The sequence below is a fragment of the Cherax quadricarinatus genome, chromosome 40 (assembly GCF_038502225.1).
Source record: "Cherax quadricarinatus isolate ZL_2023a chromosome 40, ASM3850222v1, whole genome shotgun sequence".
Taxonomy (NCBI): domain Eukaryota; kingdom Metazoa; phylum Arthropoda; class Malacostraca; order Decapoda; family Parastacidae; genus Cherax; species Cherax quadricarinatus.
Window position 1 is genome coordinate 13,389,215 of NC_091331.1, and position 23,163 is coordinate 13,412,377.

Here is a 23,163-nt window from a genome sequence, read left to right on the forward strand (position 1 = left end):
AAGGAATCGTTCAGGACCCTGTACACCATGTACGTTATGCCCATATTGGAGTATGCGGCACCAGTTTGGAACCCACACCTAGCCAAGCACGTAAAGAAACTAGAGAAAGTGCAAAGGTTTGCTACAAGACTAGTCCCAGAGCTGAGAGGTATGTCCTACGAGAAGAGATTAAGGGAAATCAACCTGACGACACTGGAGGACAGGAGAGATAGGGGGCACATGATAAGGACATACAAAATACTGAGAGGAATTGACAAGGTTGACAAAGACAGGATGTTCCAGAGATGGGACACAGCAACAAGGGGACACAGTTGGAAGTTGAAGACACAGATGAATCACAGGGATGTTAGGAAGTATTTCTTCAGCTACAGAGTAGTCAGGAAGTGGAATATAGTTTGGGAAGCGATGTAGTGGAGGCAGGATCCATACATAGCTTTAAGCAGAGGTATGATAAAGCTCACGGTTCAGGGAGAGTGACCTAGTAGCGATCAGTGAAGAGGCGGGGCCAGGAGCTTGGACTCGACCTCTGCAACCTCAACTAGGTGAGTACAACTAGGTGAGTACACACACACACACGCATACACACACACACACACACACACACACACACACACACACACACACACACACACATACATATACACACATGTACTTATACACACTCATACATATACACATGTGTGTGTATGTATGTATGTACGTGTGTGTATGTGTATATACAAAACACCACAGGGAGAATTGAATGAGAGCTCTAGTTCTTTCGTGTTGCAATCAACACATCATCAGGAGCTTGCAATGTTGCTCAGAGTGAAAGTTTTTGCTAGAATGAGGGAAGTGGGAAGCAGTTGACGATAAGTGCCTCAGGCATACCATCCCGTACCCAGTGTCTGGTGCCTGGTGCCTGGTGCCTGGTGCCTGGTGCCTGGTGCCTGGTGCCTGGTGCCTGGTGCCTGGTGCCTGGTGCCTGGTGCCTGGTGCCTGGTGCCTGGTGCCTGGTGCCTGGTGCCTGGTGTCTGGTGCCTGGTGCCTGGTACCTGGTACCTGGTGCCTGGTGCCTGGTACCTGGTGCCTGGTGCCTGGTGCCTGGTGCCTGGTGCCTGGTGCCTGGTGCCTGGTGCCTGGTGCCTGGTGCCTGGTACCTGGTGCCTGGTGCCTGGTACCTGGTGCCTGGTGCCTGGTACCTGGTACCTGGTGCCTGGTGCCTGGTGCCTGGTACCTGGTGCCTGGTGCCTGGTGCCTGGTACCTGGTACCTGGTGCCTGGTACCTGGTACCTGGTACCTGGTGCCTGGTACCTGGTACCTGGTGCCTGGTGCCTGGTACCTGGTACCTGGTACCTGGTGCCTGGTACCTGGTACCTGGTGCCTGGTACCTGGTACCTGGTGCCTGGTGCCTGGTGCCTGGTACCTGGTGCCTGGTACCTGGTGCCTGGTGCCTGGTGCCTGGTGCCTGGTGCCTGGTGCCTGGTGCCTGGTGCCTGGTGCCTGGTGCCTGGTACCTGGTGCCTGGTACCTGGTGCCTGGTGCCTGGTACCTGGTGCCTGGTGCCTGGTGCCTGGTGCCTGGTGCCTGGTGCCTGGTGCCTGGTGCCTGGTGCCTGGTACCTGGTGCCTGGTGCCTGGTGCCTGGTGCCTGGTGCCTGGTGCCTGGTACCTGGTGCCTGGTGCCTGGTGCCTGGTACCTGGTGCCTGGTGCCTGGTACCTGGTGCCTGCAGTGTCTATATAAATATATGTATATATGTATGTATATGTTTATATGTGTATGTATGTTTGTATGTATGTATGTTTGTATGCAGGCATGTATGTATGTATGTAATGTATGTATGTATGTATGTATGTATGTATGTATGTATGTATGTAATGCATGTATGTATGTATGTATGTATGTATGTATGTATGTATGTATGTAATGTATGTATGTATGTATGTATGTATGTATGTATGTATGTATGTATGTAATGTATGTATGTATGTATGTATGTATGTATGTATGTATGTATGTATGTATGTATGTAATGTATGTAATGTATGTATGTATGTATGTATGTATGTATGTATGTATGTAATTATGTATGTATGAAAGTATGTATGAGTTTAATGCTTGTATGCATGTATGTACGTATGTATGTATGTATGTATGTATGTATGCACGTATGTATGTATGTATGTATGTATGTATGTATGTATGTATGTATGTATGTATGTATGTATGTATGTATGTATGTATGTATGTATGTATGTATGTATGTATGTATGTATGTATGTATGTATGTATGTATGTATGTATGTACAGTCTGGTGAACACGAATTAGGTTTTCATTATAATTGTGGAGTAATCTTGCCTGGATTAATGCCGTTTTATGGCGATGATGATGATGATGACAGTGGCGGTGAGGATGATGATAAAGATGATGATGGTGCTAATGATGATAGTGATGCAAGTGACGATGATGATAACAATGATGACAGAGGCAGTAAGATGCCTATATGGAAAGCTTTTCTTATTTCTTAATCATCATAATAAGACACCGAATCATACCATCATCATCATTAATAATCATCATCAAACAAATTTCAGCAATAATTATTAGTTTTTACCCATATTTTGTAATTTATATTAATTACTCTTATTAATCATAATCTCATAACTAATTATAAATAAAATTTACATATTTGTTATATATTAAAGCTGACATTAATATTTGTAATTACACATTAATTATGTTCTAATTATTTACCTTTATTATTATTATTATTATTATTATTATTATTATTATTATTATTATTATTATTATTATTACTATTATTATTACTACTATTACCTTCGTTAACTAAATATTTATTAACTAACTTACATAAACATTCCTTAAGTATGCATTCATCAGCATACATACCCCGAATATACATCAGATATGGATTCATCAATGTTCATCCGTCAGACGTAACTTTCATCAATATAAAGGCATCAGATATACAGCTATTTGATACAGCTATCAGATATATACAGGAGATGAAGCTAAAGATGTTTCAGTTCGAAGAGGATCAGTGAGATGGATGTCGACTCGCTCTATCCTCATCAATCTTACCTTTAATCTCTAAGTTTTCTTTCAATCTCTTTCTTACCTGGCTCTTTGAAAACTGTGCTGGTGGTGGTGCCGGTGGTGGTGGTGGTAGTTGTGGTGGGGGTGGTGGTGGTAGTGGTGGTGGTGGAGTTGGTGGCAGGTGTGGTGGCTGCAGTGGTGGTGGTAGCAGCAGCAGTGACCCAAAAGAAGGAGGTCATGACGATCTTGGCCACGTAACGCTGACCCATGGTGGAAAGCAATGTCGAGTCGTGTCAAGTAAAGTAACGTTAAATTGAGAGGGATCACGTCAGTTCTCGCTATGTGAGAGTCATGTCAGTCTAAGTCCCGCTAGGTCAAGACTTGGTCAGGTTAAGATACGTCGGTCAGGTCAGGCTGGCTTACAGCTGCTCAGGTTAGGATAAAACTAGGTCATATTAGGTCAATACAAACCAAATCGAAAGTGAATGAAAACTAAGTGACGTCGAGTCAAACCAAATGAAGTAAGGTCAAACCAGGTGAGGTCAGGTCACAGCTGGTCGTCATTTAAGGTCTCCAAAATCTCTTCTACCAAAAATCTCTTCTACCAGTTTTTTGGATCTTGAAAATCTCTCACTTTCGAAGGCATTCTAATCCACTTGCTTCTGTCCTGTTTATATAAATATTTCAACTGCTTCCACCCTATTTCTATATAAATTTGGCTTTCTTTTCTATCTGCTAGCCATTAAAAAAACAAATAGCAAGAGATGTTGGTCAGAGCATCAGGAGGGAGAAGCTTCCTGATATTTTGCTTTATTATGGGTGTCCTAATTTGGTGAAACATATGCTACGCGCACACGTACACGAACAATAAAATGCCTCCCTTTTCACACTCTGAAACACCTTTGTGGGTGTACGTGCTTTTATTTCTGTCTTCACATCCTGAAACGCCAATGTGAGTGTGTGTGTGTGTGTGTGTGTGTTTTTACTCTCGTTTTCACACTCTATGAAACACCTCCCCCGAGAGTTTGTACTTTTATTTCTGTTTTCATACTCACTGAAACACGTCTGACAGTATGTTTGCTTTTATTTCCATTTTGACACTCACTGAAACACCTGCACTGTGTGTTTGTACTTTTTTATTCCAGTTTCTTTATTCACATTGTTTATTCCTGCGTTTTCATTTTCGTTTTTATTCGCACTAAAATGCTTACTTTGTGAGAGGGGGAGAGAAGGATTTTTCTTTCTCGTTTTCACACAAATTAAAACACCTGCTCTATGAGCGAGTTTTATGCCTCTTTTCATACTCGCTAAAAACATTGCTCTTGGAGAGTGTGTGTGTGTGTGTTTCATTCCTGTTATCAAGCCCACTAAAACACCCTCTCTGTGAGTGTATGTGTTTTATTTCTTAGTTTCATTATTCTCTAAAACACCTGCTCTTTGAGTGTGCAAACACTTAATTCCTAATTTCTCACCCGTTAAAACACCAGCTAAGTTCGTGTGTGCATTTAATTCCTGTTTTTTTCTGCTCGTTAAACACCTGCACTGAGAGTGTGTGTAATTCCCTTTTTTTTTATATAAATTCCACCTCCCCCACCAGCTTGGCGCTTATGAAGACAGATGAAAAGTTAATTAGAATGACTGTATTAACTCGACCGTGAGGGTAAAAATGTATAATAAAATATCGGGAAATATTGAGAGTGAGCGAAGCAGAAATTCATGGCTTTTTCTGTTATTTTTTTTCAACTTTTATTTTCCTTCTCTGCTTGAACTGCAAAAGTGACTCGGTCGTTGCTCAAATGTAAACACAAGAGTTAGTGAAGTATGTGAGGGGAAAAGGTATTCACTGAGGTAGTCGGCTGAAGTATTCGGAGCCAGTAATCATTGAATTATCAATTGACTTTGGAGGGCTATTCACGAATGCTTCCGCTGAACTTTTCATTGATTTCGTAAGAGTATTCACTGAAGTTTTCACTGAAGTTTTGGGAGCAGTAATCACTTAATTATGACCTTAATTTCGAAGGCTAATCACACGGATGTTTTCACTGAACTGTATTGACCATGGGTTCTAACTCCACCTTTCCCTTGGTCTATTGACCGATTTCGTAAGCGCATTCACTGAAGTAACAGGAACAGTAATCACTGAATTATTAATCAAATTTAGAAAGAACTCCAATGCAGAATTTGCTTAAGTATTAAAAAGAACATTCACTGAAGTTTGAGAGACAGTATTCACTGAAGAATTCACTGAAGAATTCGTGGCAGCAGTATCTAGCGTAATCAAAACTTTAGTAAATAAAGTTTTCGTGGCAATTCTACAGTACCTAGTGAGGTTTTTTTTTCTTCCAAAATACACAAGAAGTACTTTAAAGTCATCACTGTTAAATTCACTATAATGGTTATGAATAATCACTCGGTAGTTAGATGACGGAAAGGAGGAGAGAGAGAGGGGGGGAAATAATGAGGGTAGAGAGAGAGAGGGAGAGAGAGAGAGAGAGAGAGAGAGAGAGAGAGAGAGAGAGAGAGATGGAAGAGGGGATGTGTGACGCGTCAACCTTCTATCCTGTCTACAGGTGCACTGGCGCATTCCCCTCTCCCTCACTCTCTCTCTCTGGCGGAGTCAGCAGGAGGAGGAGGGGAGAACCCCGGGTTGATGCCACTTTCCCCTCGTTTCCCGCTCCATAGAACCAGTGTTGTGGGTTCTGGTTCACCATCTTGGAGGTGAGGAGGGACAGAGAGAGAGAAAGATAGATAGATAGATAGATAGATAGATAGATAGATAGATAGAGAGAGAGAGAGAGAGAGAGAGAGAGAGAGAGAGAGAGAGAGAGAGAGAGAGAGAGAGAGAGAGAGAGAGAGAGAGAGAGAGAGAGAGAGAGAGAGAGAAAGTGGAAGAGAGGATGGACGTCGAAAGGGAGGGATGGAAGGGGATGGAAATAGAGGGATTATCCCTCGCTTGGGACTCAAGAAACCGCAAGAGTATCAAGATAAGTTTTGATCCCCGTCACTAAGGTTCAAAAGAGAACCTTTGAAACCGTCCTCACTACAGAACTATCACAGCAGCTCATTCATGCACCATAAGGGATAGTCGTACAGAACCCAACTTTTCCTGGTTATACCTGACCACCTCGCTGCCAGACGTACGTTCATCACATTTTGTTTTAACTTGCTTACTTGTGGTTAGAAATGATGATTTTGTAAGTTTCAATAACCAAAACCGACCTAACTGAACCTAACCTAACCACACCTAACCTAAACTAACTTTAACATAATCTAACTTTAACGAAAATAATATTCGTAAGTCTAGAGGAAACGTTGAGATGTTGACGTTGGTGAACCTCGTAAGAAAATTAACGTCGAGAAATGATGTAAATGTTTTATTGTGAAATATTCAGCGAGCTCACTTTGCTGAAGTCTGCCAGCTCAGCCTGATAGATGTCCCCACCCGATGTACGAAATCCATGATGTATGATGAAATATGGCAAGGGTAACCCATTCTGTGTAATGGAATGTGACAAGGGAACCCATCCTGTGTAGTGGAATATGACAGGGGAAACCCATCCTTTATAATGGAACATGACAAGGAAATCCATCATGTGTAGTGGAATATGACAGGAGAAACCCATCCTCCGTAATGGAATATGACAGGAGAAACCCATCCTCCGTAATGGAATATGACAGGAGAAACCCATCCTCCGTAATGGAATATGACAGGAAAACCTATTATGTGTGATGTGAGAGGGAAACTCATCCTGTGTAAAGATATATGACAGGGAACCCCATCCTGTGCGAGAGGTTATGGTAAGGAAACATAGCAAGAGTTTGTTCCCACTAGGCAAATATCATGCAGAATAAGGTAGCAGTACACTGCAGGTGTACCCACTTCTCGTTAATAATAATAAAAGAGAGAGGAGTTTTTTAGGCGATCAGTAGGGGTGATGGCAAGTGCATATAAACAAGGGGAAAGTGCTGGATTATTTACTCTAAAGAGAAGATCCTTCCTTTTACACACAGCGGAAGGGAGAGAGTTGGTGTAGCGAACAGAAAACAAACGCCTTTGAAGAGTAAATACGTAAGATATTTAAGAGATTATTCCTGGGGGAACTGCAAGGTTAGCCCAACTGTAATTGTCCCAATGTATCCCTCAGTGTAGAGCTTTATCATGGCAAGGCTTGATGAAGCTCTACACAGAGCGCTCTCTTCAGGAGGGAACTGGCAAGACACCTAAAGTCAGTGCCCGTAGCTCGTACGTTGGGTTGCGTGGTGCCGGTAGTAACAGTCTGGTTAATCAAACCCTTATCCACTAGGAAGTCTGATCGAGAACCTGTCCGCGGGGGCACTGACCCCCCTGAACAACCTCCAAGTAATAAAACCTGATCTCCAACTCTGTACGACCCTGAAGCCCTAATTAAGAACTATCTTTGAGATGAATAATATTAATTAGGTATCTCCGAACGAGGACTTTTAATGGTTACCTAAATTTGTTCTTCGTTTTTTATTTCCTTTTTCTTCCTTCAATTTTACGTTGAATATTTCTTTCATGACAAGACAAGGCTTCATGCCATCAGCTTCAAATTTTCAACACGGGTTATGGGGGCAGAATTTACTTTGGTCTTAAGACCAAAGTTGTAGAACTCATTTCAAAATTCCTGGAATGGTTCTAATAACCTCCAAAACGCTCTGCGGCTTAGCTTCAAACGTCAAAATAAAAAGATGCTTTCTAATTCGACGACGAAGAAGAATGAAATTCAGGTGTGTAGGTACACATCTGCCGATATTACAAGTGAAATATTATGGAAATTTTATTCCCATTTAATGACGCTAAATATATTTGAGTCTACCTTTAATATTCAATGGTTGATGCGTCTTATTTTGTGTACGAGCAAATTGGTCAATGTACTAGATTAGTTAAGATTAGAATCGTTGTAATCCGTGCGATAACTGGAGAAAGATTCTTCCGATCAAATTTCAGATTTTCAGGAATGGTGTGTTTCCCGGAAAACAAAGGTTCACGTTGTTATTAAGTTGTAAAAGTCTCCTGATCGTCTTCAGAATATTAAAGTTGATGTATTCCACAAGAAGGATGACACACAAGAGTGTTTGAACCCTCTTCTTTTAGGCTTCAAACACTAAGCGTTGGTGTATTTAAATACGAAATATTTTTTATAATAAATATTGGCTTTGTTGGTGTCAATTTGCCATTTTTTTGTGAAAATGGACTTTCATAAAAAAACAAGAAATCATATATATGTTTTTAACACGTTGGCCGTTTCCCACCGAGGCAGGGTGACCCAAAAAGAAAGAAAACCCCAAAAAGAAAGAAAAAACTTTCATCATTCAACACTTTCACCATCACTCATACATAATCACTGCCTTTGTAGAGGCGCTCAGATGCAACAGCTGAGACGTCCCTCCAAACTGCCAATATTAAAAATCTCTCCTTTAAAGTGTAGGTATTGTACTTCCCATTTCCAGGACTCAGGTCCAGCTAACCTGTTTCCCTGAATCCCTTCACAAAATATTACCTTGCTCACACTCCAACTGCTCGTCAGGTCCCAAAACCCATTCGTCTCCATTCACTCCTATCGAACACACTCACGCATGCTTGGTGGAAGTCCAAGCCCCTCACCCACAAAACCTCCTTTACCCCCTCCAACGGATTTATATGCTCTCCAAGTCATTCTACTTTGTTTCATTCTCTCTTAAATGACCAAACCACCTCAACAGTCCCTCTTCAGCCTTCTGTCTAATACTTTTAGTAACTCCACACCTCCTCTTAATTTCCACACTACGAATTCTCTGCATAATATTTACACCTTTATGAACCCATCAGCTAACAAGTCAACTCCCAAATATCTGAAAACATTCGCTTCTTCCATACTCCCTCCCTCCAATGTGATATCCAATTTTCCTTTATCTACATCATTTGATACCCTCATCACCTTACTTTTATCTATGTTCACTTTCTACTTTTTGCCTTTACACACCCTCCCAAGTTCGTCCACTAACCTTCGCAACTTTTCTTTAGAATCCCCTAGAAGTACAGCATCATCAGCAAAAAGTAACTGTGTCAGCTCCCATTCTGTATTTGATTTTACATAATTTACTCCCCTCATATAAATATATATGTATTTATATATGTCGTGCCGAATAAGTAAAACTGGTCAATTAGCAAGAACTCATTTAAAATTAAGTCCTTTCTGAAAATTTTCTTTTATACGTTTGAAGATATATATTTTTCATTAATGTTAATGTAAAAATTTTTAATTTTCCACCAAAAGAATCTTAGAAAACTTACCTAACCTTATTATAACAAGCGCAATTTATTTTAGCCTAATGCTACTAAATATATTTTAAATACTTTTACAGTAATTTAATACTAAACAAACACAATGAAATATATTTTTTTCGTTAGGTTTAGAATGATTTTTGCGAAATTATTGCATACACAAATTTTCGCTTGTCCTATATGGCAAGATGAGCGTTGCTATTTAAGCCAAGATCGCAAGTTCTGCCTATTCGGCACGACATATATATATATATATATATATATATATATATATATATATATATATATATATATATATATATATATACATATATATATATATATATATATATATATATATATATATATATATATATATATATATATATATAAATATATATGTATTTATATATGTCGTGCCGAATAAGTAAAACTGGTCAATTAGCAAGAACTCATTTAAAATTAAGTCCTTTCTGAAAATTTTCTTTTATACGTTTGAAGATATATATTTTTCATTAATGTTAATGTAAAAATTTTTAATTTTCCACCAAAAGAATCTTAGAAAACTTACCTAACCTTATTATAACAAGCGCAATTTATTTTAGCCTAATGCTACTAAATATATTTTAAATACTTTTACAGTAATTTAATACTGAACAAACACAATGAAATATATTTTTTTCGTTAGGTTTAGAATGATTTTTGCGAAATTATTGCATACACAAATTTTCGCTTGTCCTATATGGCAAGATGAACGTTGCCATTTAAGCCAAGATCGCAAGTTCTGCCTATTCGGCACGACATATACATATACATATATATATATATATATATATATATATATATATATATATATATATATATATATATATATATATATATATATATATATATATATACATATATATAATGTATATAGGTTAGGGTATGTAAAACAAGAAAATTAAAAGTGAATACAGAAAAGAGTGAGGTGATGATAATAAAAGGTAACGAAAGATTGGATATCAGATTTGAGGGAGAGAGTATGGAGGAGGTGAATGTATTCAGATATTTAGGAGTGGATGTGTCAACAGATGGGTCTATGAAAGATGAGGTGAATCATAGAACTGACGAGGGGAAAAAGGTGAGTGGTGCACTTAGGAGTCTGTGGAGACAAAGAACTTTGTCCATGGAAGCAAAAAGGGGAATGTTTGAGAGTATAGTTAAACAGACAAATAACTTTGTCCATGGAAGCAAAAAGGGGAATGTTTGAGAGTATAGTTATACCAGTGCTCTTATATGGGAGTGAAGCATGGCTGGTGAATGTTGCAACAAGGAGAAGGCTGGAGGCAGTGGAGATGTCATGTCCGAGGGTAATGTGTGGTGTGAATATAATGCAGAGAATTCGTAGTTTGGAAATTAGGAGGAGGTGCGGGATTACCAAAACTATTATCCAGAGGGCTGAGGAGGGGTTGTTGAGGTGGTTCAAGCATGAAGAGAAGATGGAACAAAACAGAATGACTTCGAGAGTGTATAAATCTGTAATGGAGGGAAGGCGGGGTAGGGGACGGCCTAGGAAAGGTTGGAGGGAGGGGGTAAAGGAGGTTTTGTATGAGAGGGGCTTGGACTTCTAGCATGCATGCGTGAGTGTGTTAGATAGGAGCGAATGGATTGTGAAATAATTGGAGAGTACATCTTCTGGTCGGCTTCAAACTTGTAGTGCTTATATGCTTTCCTCAAAAGAAGCTTTGCCTTGATTTTAAGTTGTGTATGCATTAATGTGACAAATTTATTAATCAAACTGGTTTCTAGGAAATAACTGGGGAATGTCTCCTCTGATCAGAAAGAAGTCACGCGCTTGACTTTACTTGGTAATCCTACACTAAATTAACATTATATAATTTTATGTGTCCATAACATCTGTGTGTCCTCAAGACCACCGTAAAAAAAACATTGTACGTTATATTCCCAAATTTTTTATAAAACTTAAAGTTTCTTAATCACTTAGAAGCATACTCACTTTTTCAATCCATAAGCGCTGGTAAATCTTACTTAGAGAAAAGTTTAGATTGATTTTTGGACCGTCTTCGTCCCACTTTGCCTTTATTTTTCATGGAAAAAAATGAGAAATTTAAAATATTATTTTATGCGCCATAATTTCTTAGTGCTTCGTCCGAGGGTGATTACTGGTTAATGCAGCTTGAGAGCGGCTTCAAACTTAAAGTGCTGATATATTTTAGGATATTTAGATATCAAGCGACCGTCTCTTGAATCTAGTTTCAAGTTGGTGTTTCTTTGTGGAATGTTTGAATTAGATCTGTGCATGTTATTTTTATTGAAGAAATTGATATAGATAGATAGAATAGCAGTAGTAGTAGTAGGACTAATAGTAGTAGTAGTAGTATTAGTAATAGGCAGCAGTAGTGGTGGTGGTAATAGTAATAGTTTTAGTAATAGCAGTGATAGTAGTAGTTGTAGTAATAGTAGTAGTTGTAGTAGTAGTGGGAGTGGTGGTAGTGGTGGTGGTATTAGTGATAGTAGAGGTAGTAGTAGTAGTCGTAAAAGCAGCAACAACAGTCGGAGAAGCAGTAGCAACAGCATTCCCAGCAGTAGTAATGGCCCCAACTGTAGCAGCACCAGCTGTAACAGCACCATCTGTAGCAGCACCAGCAGTAGCAGCAACACCAGCACCAACACCAGACGTAGCAGCAGCACCACCAGCAGCAGTCTCAGAAGCACCATCAGCATCTCCAGTAGCAGAACCAGAAGCCCGTCTATCAGTCATAATAACATCAGTAATAAGATGCACCAGACCGTTTCTTGGCTCTCCACAGTGACGAGCGTTCGTGGAACACTGCAATCCGGCGTTTTCGCACCGCCACTTCAATCCGGATTACGTCTCGCGGCCAGCCCGCTCCTCCGACTGCGTCACCTTACACCCCATTCTTTTCACGCGGATTTGTCTGGATTCCCACTTTCTCGTCTCCAATTTAAGAGAACGCTCGGATTTACCCCAAATGCGCTCGGCACCTTTTGAAAGAGACTTCGGGACGGCACTTGACAGGGTTAATGGACAGGGGTAACAGAGAAAGGGCAATAGAAAGGGCAATACACAAGGGCAGTATAATTAACAGTAGATATGGGCAATAGCAGGGAACAATAGACACCGTATCGAAGGGATCAATATTTCCTAGTTTTTTCTGTTATTTCATACATAATGTTTGCGTTTAATTCTATAAGTAATGATAAACATAACACAATATATCGATGATGATGATGAGGATGATGATAAATTATTATAATCAAACTCTTGCCCGTCTTGACTACAGTGTCTATATGCATTGTTGCCTTTAATTATGCAGGTTCAAGTACTTGCAGAAGAACAGACAAAATCAGGGAATAATGAATAATGGAAGTAGCAAGGGGATATAGATATACAAATAACAGGAAGAGAAAAAGTGAAAGAAAAAAAAATAGCCAAGTAGAAAAAAATGCGGAGAATAAGAGCGAACATGAAAGCAAATACAAAAAAAAGAATAAATGATAAGGTTAAAGAGAACAACAATAACATTAACGTTACAATCAATGAAGAAGAAAAAATAAAAGCACAGAGAAGTAGCAAGGATATCGTTATTCTTGCTTCAAAATTCATTTCATTTAAAATATAATACCGTCACTCAGGTTCCTGGGGCATTTGCATGAGATAAAGAATGAAATTCCACAAGTGGCAATCATTTTTCAGAAGCTGTACGAGCGAACCAGTGCTCTTAGGCTGAAGGATTTTCACGTTTAAACGTTCCTCGCGATGTGTCCCGCAAGTTAGGCACAAGATGGTGCTAAGCGGTGCGTGTAATGCGGTACCGTGAAGGAGAATCGAGCCTCCACATGGCTTCAGCGCTTCACATAAAGTAAATAACTCAAAATAACGAAGAATGTTTTTTTGGGGGGGTAATATTTATTACATGAAATATCTTCTTTTTATGTGTTTCGTTGAACTGATACTTGACAACCAACATATTTTACAAATATTTATCTTGTTGATTTTGATTAACATATTTGTGTGAAACGAAAAACCCGTGTGGGTTCTTCAGTACAAAAGGCACTGAGTGCTGGATTCCATATCTGCTAAACAGATACGATACTCGAGCAACATGACTTTCCTTACCCCCTTTTTCCCGAGCACTTTGTGTATGTTTAAAATCACACCACAATATCTTGGCTTAAACAAATTTTCCACAAATCCACATATTGTGAATGATAACTCGACGATGTTTTGTCCGTCCAGGGTTGGTGTATGAAGTCTCCACTACTTTGTGTGCTGAATGATCCACACAGATCCAGCGATATACACAAAGACTCGAGTTAGTTGATGAATAAGACACATGTGCTTAACCTGGGTACCTTTGTTCTGAAGACTTTTAATTCAATATAAAGACTATTTGAAGGTGTTGAAACTGGAGACAGTAGAAGATGAGGTAATCAGTCCCTCAGCTTAGATGATGGTGGATTCCACCGTAGCCTTGACGAATCCGAAGTATGGGCAGGAAGATGAAAGGTGCAGTAGTTGAATGCATCGTCACCGTGGGTGGGGTCCACTAGTGGAAGAATGTCAGGCAACGTACACACGTTTTAATGACCGAGTCCGCGCACCCGTTCCCTCCCTTCCCCCACCGTATTTCTCACACGAACTTAACGTGTTTACAACAACATGCATCATGACGCACATCCATTACCTTCGTTATACAAACATCATGTGTTTACTGCTGCTCTAAAGGATTCTCGCACATATTTCAAACAACCAACGTCAAGACATCTTATGAATGTGAATGTTAATGCAAAATAGTAAGAAGAATTATGTAAACAAAGCATAAAATTATAGATACATAGCTGCTTACCTATCATTGCGATGGATGATCCTGCATTTCAGCACAAAGGTCAGCCTAGTTAGCAGCAAGCGAAGGCAGAGTGTGACTTAGATCTTTCTCGACATCCATTCTTGGGTAATATTTTGTTTCTTGCTGGTTTTCATGTTCTCAGGTGCATAGTAGCTATTACGTATGCTTACTATTATATGAAGACTTCTGACTATTTGTTACTCTAGTCCGGCAATATAAAAAAGAACTGAGAGGCAGCACAATAACAGCTGAAAACACAAGATAACGACAAACATAACAGTTATACAAGAGAGAAGGTACAGTAAACATTCTTTACTCATAAATTGACTTCTTGCACGCAAAATTCCATATATCTAGTTCAGCACCCACTACTTTATCAGGCGGGGCTTCAACTTATCCCAATTGCTTCGTTCATCTTATATCCTTATAACATGCCACGAGACGAAAACAAAAGGAGAAACAAGCGATCACATTTTCAATCAGACTTAAAGAAATCTGAGGCGCATTGAGTTTCGATCACTTTTGTTTTCATTACGTCTATTAGTTGAGAGGCTAGTGTATGGCAGTCGTCCAACCATAATTCTTTATGGAACTTAAGCTCGGCAATTTAAATCTTGTTAGAGTGATTTATTTATTTTATTTTGATTGATAATGTTTTAAAATTAAAAATATGTTAAAAATTATTTGAAATTTCATAAAATAGCATAACAAGTACGATTCTTCTCACGCACACCCAAAGATCAGTTTGCGCATGATATTAATAATAATAATAATAATAATAATAATAATAATAATAATAATAATAATAATAATAATAATAATAATAATAGTAGTAGTAGTAGTAATAATAATAATAACAATAATAATAATAATATTAATATTAATAATAATAATAATAATAATAATAATGGTAGTAGTAATAATAATAATAACAACAACAATAATAATAATAATAATAATAATAATAATAATAATCGTTATTTCTAAATGAATTATGTATACAGGCTTTGCTAACATCAATGACATTTTTCTATTTAGAAAGCCACTTGTTATGCAGAGCATTTCTGACAAATTAGGTTAATGTTGTCCCCAGGATGCGATGCACACCAGTTGACAAACACCCAGGTACCTATTTTACTGATAGGTGAACATGGACAGCAGGTGTCTTAAGTTTTGAAACACGTCTTAATGTTTTCACCCGTACTGGGGATCGAACCACGGACCACAGTGTGTGAACTGAGTGCCATAGCAATCGAGCTACGGGTTCGTGCACATCCACGCATGCGCGCACCACAGTTCCGTACTCGCTGATCTAGGAGACAGTGAAGCCCAGAGTAGAGACACAGGAGAGGGGAAACTCCCCCGTCCCTCATCCGTGACCCATTTCCTCCCCTCACCCCCTAGTGATCATTGGGCCGGAAGCATGCAAACTTCCCACCAGACCCGAATATTGTCCAAGTTGGAACATTGTGTTCCTCACTGTCCCATCAGGATGCCCATCTCTCTCTCACTGCCCCATCAGGATGCCTGTCTCTCTCTCACTGTCCCATCAGGACGCCCATCTCTCTCTCTCATTGCCCCATCAGGACGCCCATCTCTCTATCACTGCCCTATCAAGATGCAAATCTCACTCTCACTCTCCCAGCAGGATACCCATCTCTCTCTCACTGCCCCTTCAGGACGCCCATGTCTTTCTTTCCCTACCCCATCAGGACGCCCTTCTCACACTCACTGCCCCATCAGGACGCTGTCTCTCTCTCTTTCTCTCTTTGTTCCATATGAATACGCTGTTTTCATAATCCCATCAGAATTCCTTGCTCTCTCTCACTCTCTCATCAGAATGACAGACAGAACTCTGAGGTTTTACAGTGGTGAAGTCAGTACCGATCAGAAACTCAACAAATTTTTATTTTTTTCCATTATGTTCCCATCTCTCACTGCCCATCTTTCACAACCCATCTTTTTTTTTTTTTACACAGGGTTTGACAAGGTTAAGGATCCCTAGCTTTATTGACAAGCTATTTACAGGTTAAGGATTTTTAACTTTATTGGCAAGCTAAGAGCTGTTACCTACATCAGCTCATTTGAAAGCATTTTTATTGTTTGAGACATACAAGTAGGGAACAGGATGAAGTTGGAGCCATCTGTGGGCCAGCATTTTCATTTGATCAACTGACTTTATCTCGTTGACATCATTGTGCTGTACGAATGTGTTCCATACTCGAGTCATCCTGGGTATATAGGATCTCAGATGGAGTGAAGTTCTGGAGAAGGGTACAGCCAGAGTGAAGTTGCTGCTTTCTTCCCGTCTTGTGGCATAAAAGCTTGTTTCACGCTGTCCTCGAAGTGGATCCAAGTGTGGTATTTTGACAATATTGGCCTTGTACATAACAGTAAGGCCACCCACATCCCTCCTATGTTGAAGGCTCTGCTGAAATGACAGATCTATCCAGGATGGGTCCAGGCGAGAGATGAGACGTCTTGCTCTGTTCTCTACTCTGTCAAGCAGTCGCAGATGAGAGGGGGGGGGAGGGCAGGCAAACCAAGAAAGTGGAGCATACTCAAGGTGCGAGCGTACTTGTGCCTCGTACAGAATCTTGCAACCCCTACTGTCAAGTAGATGCGAGATACGGCGAAGTTCTGTAAGCTTCCTGGCTGCCTTGTTTGCAAGATTTACAACATGGTTCTTCATGGTTAGTTTGGAGTCAAATTTCACTCCAAGGATATCAACTTCTTCTCCAGGTGCTACTCATCTCTTATCATCCCTCTCTCGCTATCTATTTCTCACTATCCATCAGTATCTTAACATAATCTTCACTAATTTCATAATTCTTCGTGAAAATCAGGACTTTTTTCAGCATCAATTCAGAATGTATCTTTCCTAATTGCCAATCAGAATAATGTATATGTTAGCCCATCATGTTACGTTGATCCAAGGCTGTTTTTATTTATCCATTTTTCTCAAGGGCCGGTGGCTCCTTGGCTCAAGAGTTCCTCAGCTGCATCAAGGCAGGTGAAGGATTTCTAGCTTGAGAATGCAGCTACTAAGCGTCTTTATCACAAGCGCAGGTAGTTTCAACAGGCCTGCAGTACCTCGTTATGCTAGCTTATAGCACAGCCAATAGACAATAGTTTTGGTGTTATACATTTTGCCTCCACATAAACGTATGTACAGTTATTTACACTTATGTATGTACAGTGGATATGAGCCAGTTAACTGTACAATATATACAGTGGATATGAATCAGTTAACTGTACACTATATACAGTGGATATGAAGCAGTTAACTGTATGCTATGTGCAGTGGATGTGTGCCAGATAACTGTACGCTATGTGCATGGTATATGAGTCAATTAACATAACTGTGACTAGAGCATGGAGAGAACGTTCGAGAGCTTTCACTGCTATAGTTATAGAAATCCCATACAGAAAACAAATTCTACTATGATGTTAGCCATCCTGAGGTATTTGAAGATCTGAGGGACAAGGCTGCACCTAAATGTAAGGCAACCTCACTTCGGATTTCCTCTCTCACTCTAAAATGAATAGACAGCCTCCAGCATAATTAGCTCATCACATGAATGGTGCACTCGTCTAGGGAAGCAATGATCTGCAATGCTTAAAGCTGTCTTAAGATATGCAAGAACATTGTTACATGTAAAGTTTATTAAGTATATAATTGCAAGCGCCACTGACTTCAAACTTAATACGCTTAAAAAGCTACCGACAAACGAAGTGGGACTCAAGAGAGCAGTAGATGGGATGTTGATCTCTGTTAGATCCATATGGAAGGCCTCATCTGATTGACTTTAAACTTTCAAAGATGATGAACCTTAGTAGAAGGTTCGAATTAATTTTGAGCTGTGTACGTGAAACATTGCCATTGGGGGAAAATTGAACTATTAGGCTCCATGCGAAAACTTATGAATATCTCTTCTGATTCGCCTCAAATCTTCAATAGATAAAAGTATTTAAAACGTGCCCCATACTGTGCTATAATGCTTGCGTTAAGGTAGAGGGGGCTGGGCCTGGGGAATATAGGGATACATTTGGTATAAACATTGGTAACTGATATCGAGAAATTGGTTTAAAAGGTCACGTTAGCAAACTCTAGTAATGCACGTCCTAGTGTTTACTCACGTGTCTTTTTAACCCAGGAATACCTTGCTCTGGTACCATGATACAGTAACCATGGTATGAGACTTGGGTCAATAAAGCCAACAGCAGCACACTGTACCTTAAGTACAGCCTTGATGAGCCATCCAGTCATGGAGCCTCGGCAGCGAACGTCAAATGTGAGTTTACCCACTTACCTCACCTTCCCTTACCTATTTACCCCTACTTTCCTTCTCCTCCTTTCCTTTCCTTTTTTTTTTAATAATTTCACCTGCTTCCCTCACCCACTCCTTTTCTAAGTGTTTCCCATCCTCTCCACCTTTCCTTTTCTATACCCTTCACTTTCTCACTCCTCCCCTTGCCTTTTCTACAATCTAACCTTCATTTCTCCGTCCCCTCTTTTACTCCCTCTTTCACTCTCCTCCCTCCCTTATTTCTTTTGGATACATCTTATTTCCTTTGCTCAGCCCCCCTTACCTCCTGTACCTTTTCCTTCCCTCACTCAACCCTCCTACTCCCTTCACCCCCTTCCACTTCTCCCGATATCCAGCTTCTCCCTTTCATGCATCCCTGCCTTCCCCTTCCCCCTCATTCCACCTCCTTCACCTCCACTGCTTTCCCCAAGCATTGAAAGTAGAGTATCGATGAAGCAGTTAAGACCAGGCTCGTTAGCATTACTAGGGCTGACCTCTAACCACCAGCGACGTGGAACGAGGTTGTTGGGGCGGCAATGGTCGCCATAACAGTCTCTGTTCCTCGTCTTTGTCACCTAAATGATTGCACTCCTTAATTGCTTCAGCTGTTTTTTTTTATTTTTAGTGCTATTATTGGTTTAGATTTGTGTTGTTGTTTCCGGATTATTTTTACGCTATAATACTCGTCGATAGAAGAGAACCGATATATATATATATATATATATATATATATATATATATATATATATATATATATATATATATATATATATATATATATATATATATATATATATATGTATATATATATATATATATATATATATATATATATATATATATATATATATATATATATATATACATATATATATATATATATATATACATATATATATATATATATATACATATATATATATATATATATATATATATATATATATATATATATATATATATATATATATATATATATGTCGTGCCGAATATGTAAAACTGGTCAAATAGCAAGAACTCATTTAAAATTAAGTCCTTTCTAAAATTTACTCTTCAACGTTAAAAGATATATTTTTTTCATTAATGATGATGTAAAAATTTACGATTTTGCACCAAAAGGAACTTAGAAAACTTACCTAACCTTATTATAACAAGAACAATTTATTTTAGCCTAACCCAACTAAATATATTTTAGATTTGTTTACAATAATTTAATACTAAACAAGCACAGTGAAATATATTTTTTTCGTTAGGTTCAGAATGATTTTGGCGAAATTATTGCATACACAAATTTTCACTTGTCCTATATGGCAAGATGAGCGTTGCTATTTAAGCCAAGATCGCAAGTTCTGCCTATTCGGCACGACATATATATATATATATATATATATATATATATATATATATATATATATATATATATATATATATATATATATATATATATATATATGTCGTGCCGAATATATAAAACTGGTCAATTAGCAAGAACTCATTTAAAATTAAGTCCTTTCTAAAGTTTTCTCTTATACGTTTAAAGATATATTTTTTTCATTAATGTTAATGTAAAAATTTTTAATTTTGCATCAAAAGAATCTTAGAAAACTTACCTAACCTTGCTATAACAAGAACAATTTATTTTAGCCTAACCCAACTAAATATATTTTAAATTTGTTTACAGTAATTTAATACTAAACAAACACAATGAAATATATTTTTTTCGTTAGGTTCAGAATGATTTTGGCGAAATTATTGCATACACAAATTTTCGCTTGTCCTATATGGCAAGATGAACGTTGCTATTTAAGCCAAGATCGCAAGTTCTGTCTATTCGGCACGACATATATATATATATATATATATATATATATATATATATATATATATATATATATATATATATATATATATATATATATATATATATATATATATATATATATATATATATATATATATATATATATATATATATATATTACTGGCAACATTGCTGCCACCTGGTGTGACTCTCCACTACTCGGTGAAAAGGATAAAAAATATACAGTATCTTCTCGTTGTCACTTTTATCTCAATTTACAACTCTTGTTTCTTGTTTTCCCTGTTGAAGATGCTAAGAAATCTTCTCTTTCTATCCTTTAGTGTTCTTTTATCTTAATTTTATGTGGTTATTATGTCTCCTCACTGCCTCCTATCATCTAACGATGTCATCTTCAGTGTTTTCGGACTTTGGTCGTTATTCATTCACTTTATCTCTGGTAATCAAACTTCAGTTCTTCTTTAGAGTTTATTTTTTTATTTCTTATTCTCTTTTTTTTCGGTGCTGACACAACCCCACCGATGTATATTCCAATTCTGGTCTAACATTGGAATATGCAGAGGGATTGCATATTTCAGTGTGTGTTCACTGATGTGTACTCGCTTAGTTGATGTTGCTGGGTCGAGTCTCAGCTTCTGGCTCCTCTTTTCCTGTATAAGACCGAATTCTCAAGTCTCCTGCCTCGTGGGCTTTGCCTTACCTAGTTTGTCTCCCTGCACCCTGTCCACCCTGAGGCTGAAGAAATACCTCCTGACATCCCTCTGACTAAACTGCTACTCTGACTTCGAGTTGTGTACCTTCGCCTTCCCGACCCCCACGTCTCAGTCGGGCGCTGTCAGCCTATTCAGTCCTCCCGAAAATTTTACAGGTTGGTACTATATGGTTCTCGATTCTTCATTCCTCTTAGGCTAACAGGTTCGTTTTCTTAAACCTCTCCTCGGAGGTCAATCCTCTCAGCTCTGGTATTAGTTTGGTTGCGAATCTCTGAATGTTCTTTAGCTTCTTTGTCTGCTTGACCTGATGTGACCTTCAGACTGGTGCCTACTCTGAGAGGCTGGACACATATTGTGAATACAATCCTGAATGACTATTTTTTGTTAGAGTGCCTGAAAGCCGTTCTAACAGGTTTGTTAGTTGTGCAAAGGCAGTCGATGCTCCAAATGCGCGCATTTATGATTTTATCGGTTCTATGAATATCCAAAGTTCTCCCTTGTCCAACTGTAAACACAGTCACGGCTACACAGTATCGAGTACGCACACTGTCAACTCTCCCGTCAGGACAATATCGTTTGCACACTGTAAATAGTTATGGTCGCACTATACCATGCACTCACAAAAACAGTCATGGCTACACAGTGCACATAACACCGTGAAAACAGCTCTGACTACACTTTACCATGCACACACACATTGTAAAACTAGTCATGACTGAACTATACCATATACATACACTGTAAAAAGCAGTCACGACCGCACTATACCGTGCACACACACCGTAAACACGAGCAACTCACGCCTGCACTTCATACAAGCTCCGGCTAAAACACGCATTAAATTGAATTAATGAATAGTTATACCATGCTGGCAAAAGTTGAAATTTTGTATTGCAGAGGTGAGGAGTTTGTGATAGTCAGGTGTGTGTGTGTGTGTGTGTGTGTGTGTGTGTGTGTGTGTGTGTGTGTGTGTGTGTGTGTGTGTGTGTATTTGTGTGTGTGTGTGTGTGTGTGTGTATGTGTGTGTGTGTGTGTGTGTGTGTGTGTGTGTGTGTGTGTGTGTGTGTGTGTGTATGTGTGTGTGTGTGTGTGTGTATACTAACTTATTTGTAGTTGCAGGGGTCGAGTCACAGCTCCTGGCCCCGCCTCTCCGCTGGTCGCTATTAGATCCACTCTCTCCCTGCTCCATGAGCTTTATCGTACCTCTTCTTAAAACTGTGTATGGATCCTGCCTGTGTGTATGCGTGTGTTTTTGAGGGTGTAGGGTGTGTTATGTTACTCTAGGGTGTGGTAAGGTTTCACAGAGTGTAGCAGGGTGAGGTGTGCCCCTCCCTTACAATGGTTCATCTGTTACATTTGAACCATTGTAAGGGAGGGGCACCGTTACGTGTAGTGGTGTTGTAGAATTATAGTGACTGTATGGGCGTGTGTGTGTGTGGTATGTATTGCTTAGTATGGTTTAGTTTTAGTGGCATGGTATGGTTTAGTTTGTGTGGTGTGCATTAGTGTGGTACAGTGTGGGTCAGCGTGGAGAGTTGTGGAAATATAAACACATATGCAGTATAATGTGATCCTTTATTGACAACGTTTCACCCACTGTGTGGGTGAAACGTTGTCAATAAAGGATCACATTATACTGCATATGTGTTTATATTTCCACTGTGTCGGTATTTGATACCATTTATTTCCACCGTGGAGAGTTGTGCGTTATTGTGGTGGGTTGTGGTTTATTGTGATGTGGTGTGCGTTAGTGGGGCGTGGTATGAGCTAGTGTGTCGTTGTATGGGTTAGTGTGACGTAGTATGGGTTAGTGTGACGTAGTATGGGGTTAGTGTGACGTAGTATGGGTTAGTGTGACGTAGTATGGGTTAGTGTGACGTAATATGGGTTAGTGAGGCGCGGTGTTTTGATGCTTGGAGAAGAGGGAGGAAATAGTACACTTCTCTGTTTTCTTAATTAACGCCTTTACATGCAACGCATAGTGCTGGAAATATTTTTTGGGCTACCGCTTGATTCCGTACACCACACAGTAGCATTTTTAACTCCCAAGGGTTGACTTAGAGCTGAACTGCAGTTTCCTTACAGGTTGGTACATTTTTGCCCAAGACTCAAATTCTAAGTGGGTTTAACATATTTTTTAGCAT

The 23,163-nt window shown here is 39.1% G+C and overlaps 1 protein-coding gene across 1 annotated transcript in view; it reads right to left on the minus strand.

The window, feature by feature from the left end:
• LOC128687391 (uncharacterized) overlaps positions 1–5,288 on the minus strand; it is a 300,674-nt gene extending 295,386 nt beyond the window's left edge. The window contains exon 1 of the mRNA XM_053774850.2: positions 3,121–5,288. Within this exon, the coding sequence (XP_053630825.2) occupies positions 3,121–3,307 (187 nt within the window). The 5' untranslated portion in view covers positions 3,308–5,288. The remainder of the gene's footprint in view (positions 1–3,120) is intronic.
• Between the last annotated feature and the right edge of the window lie 17,875 nt (positions 5,289–23,163).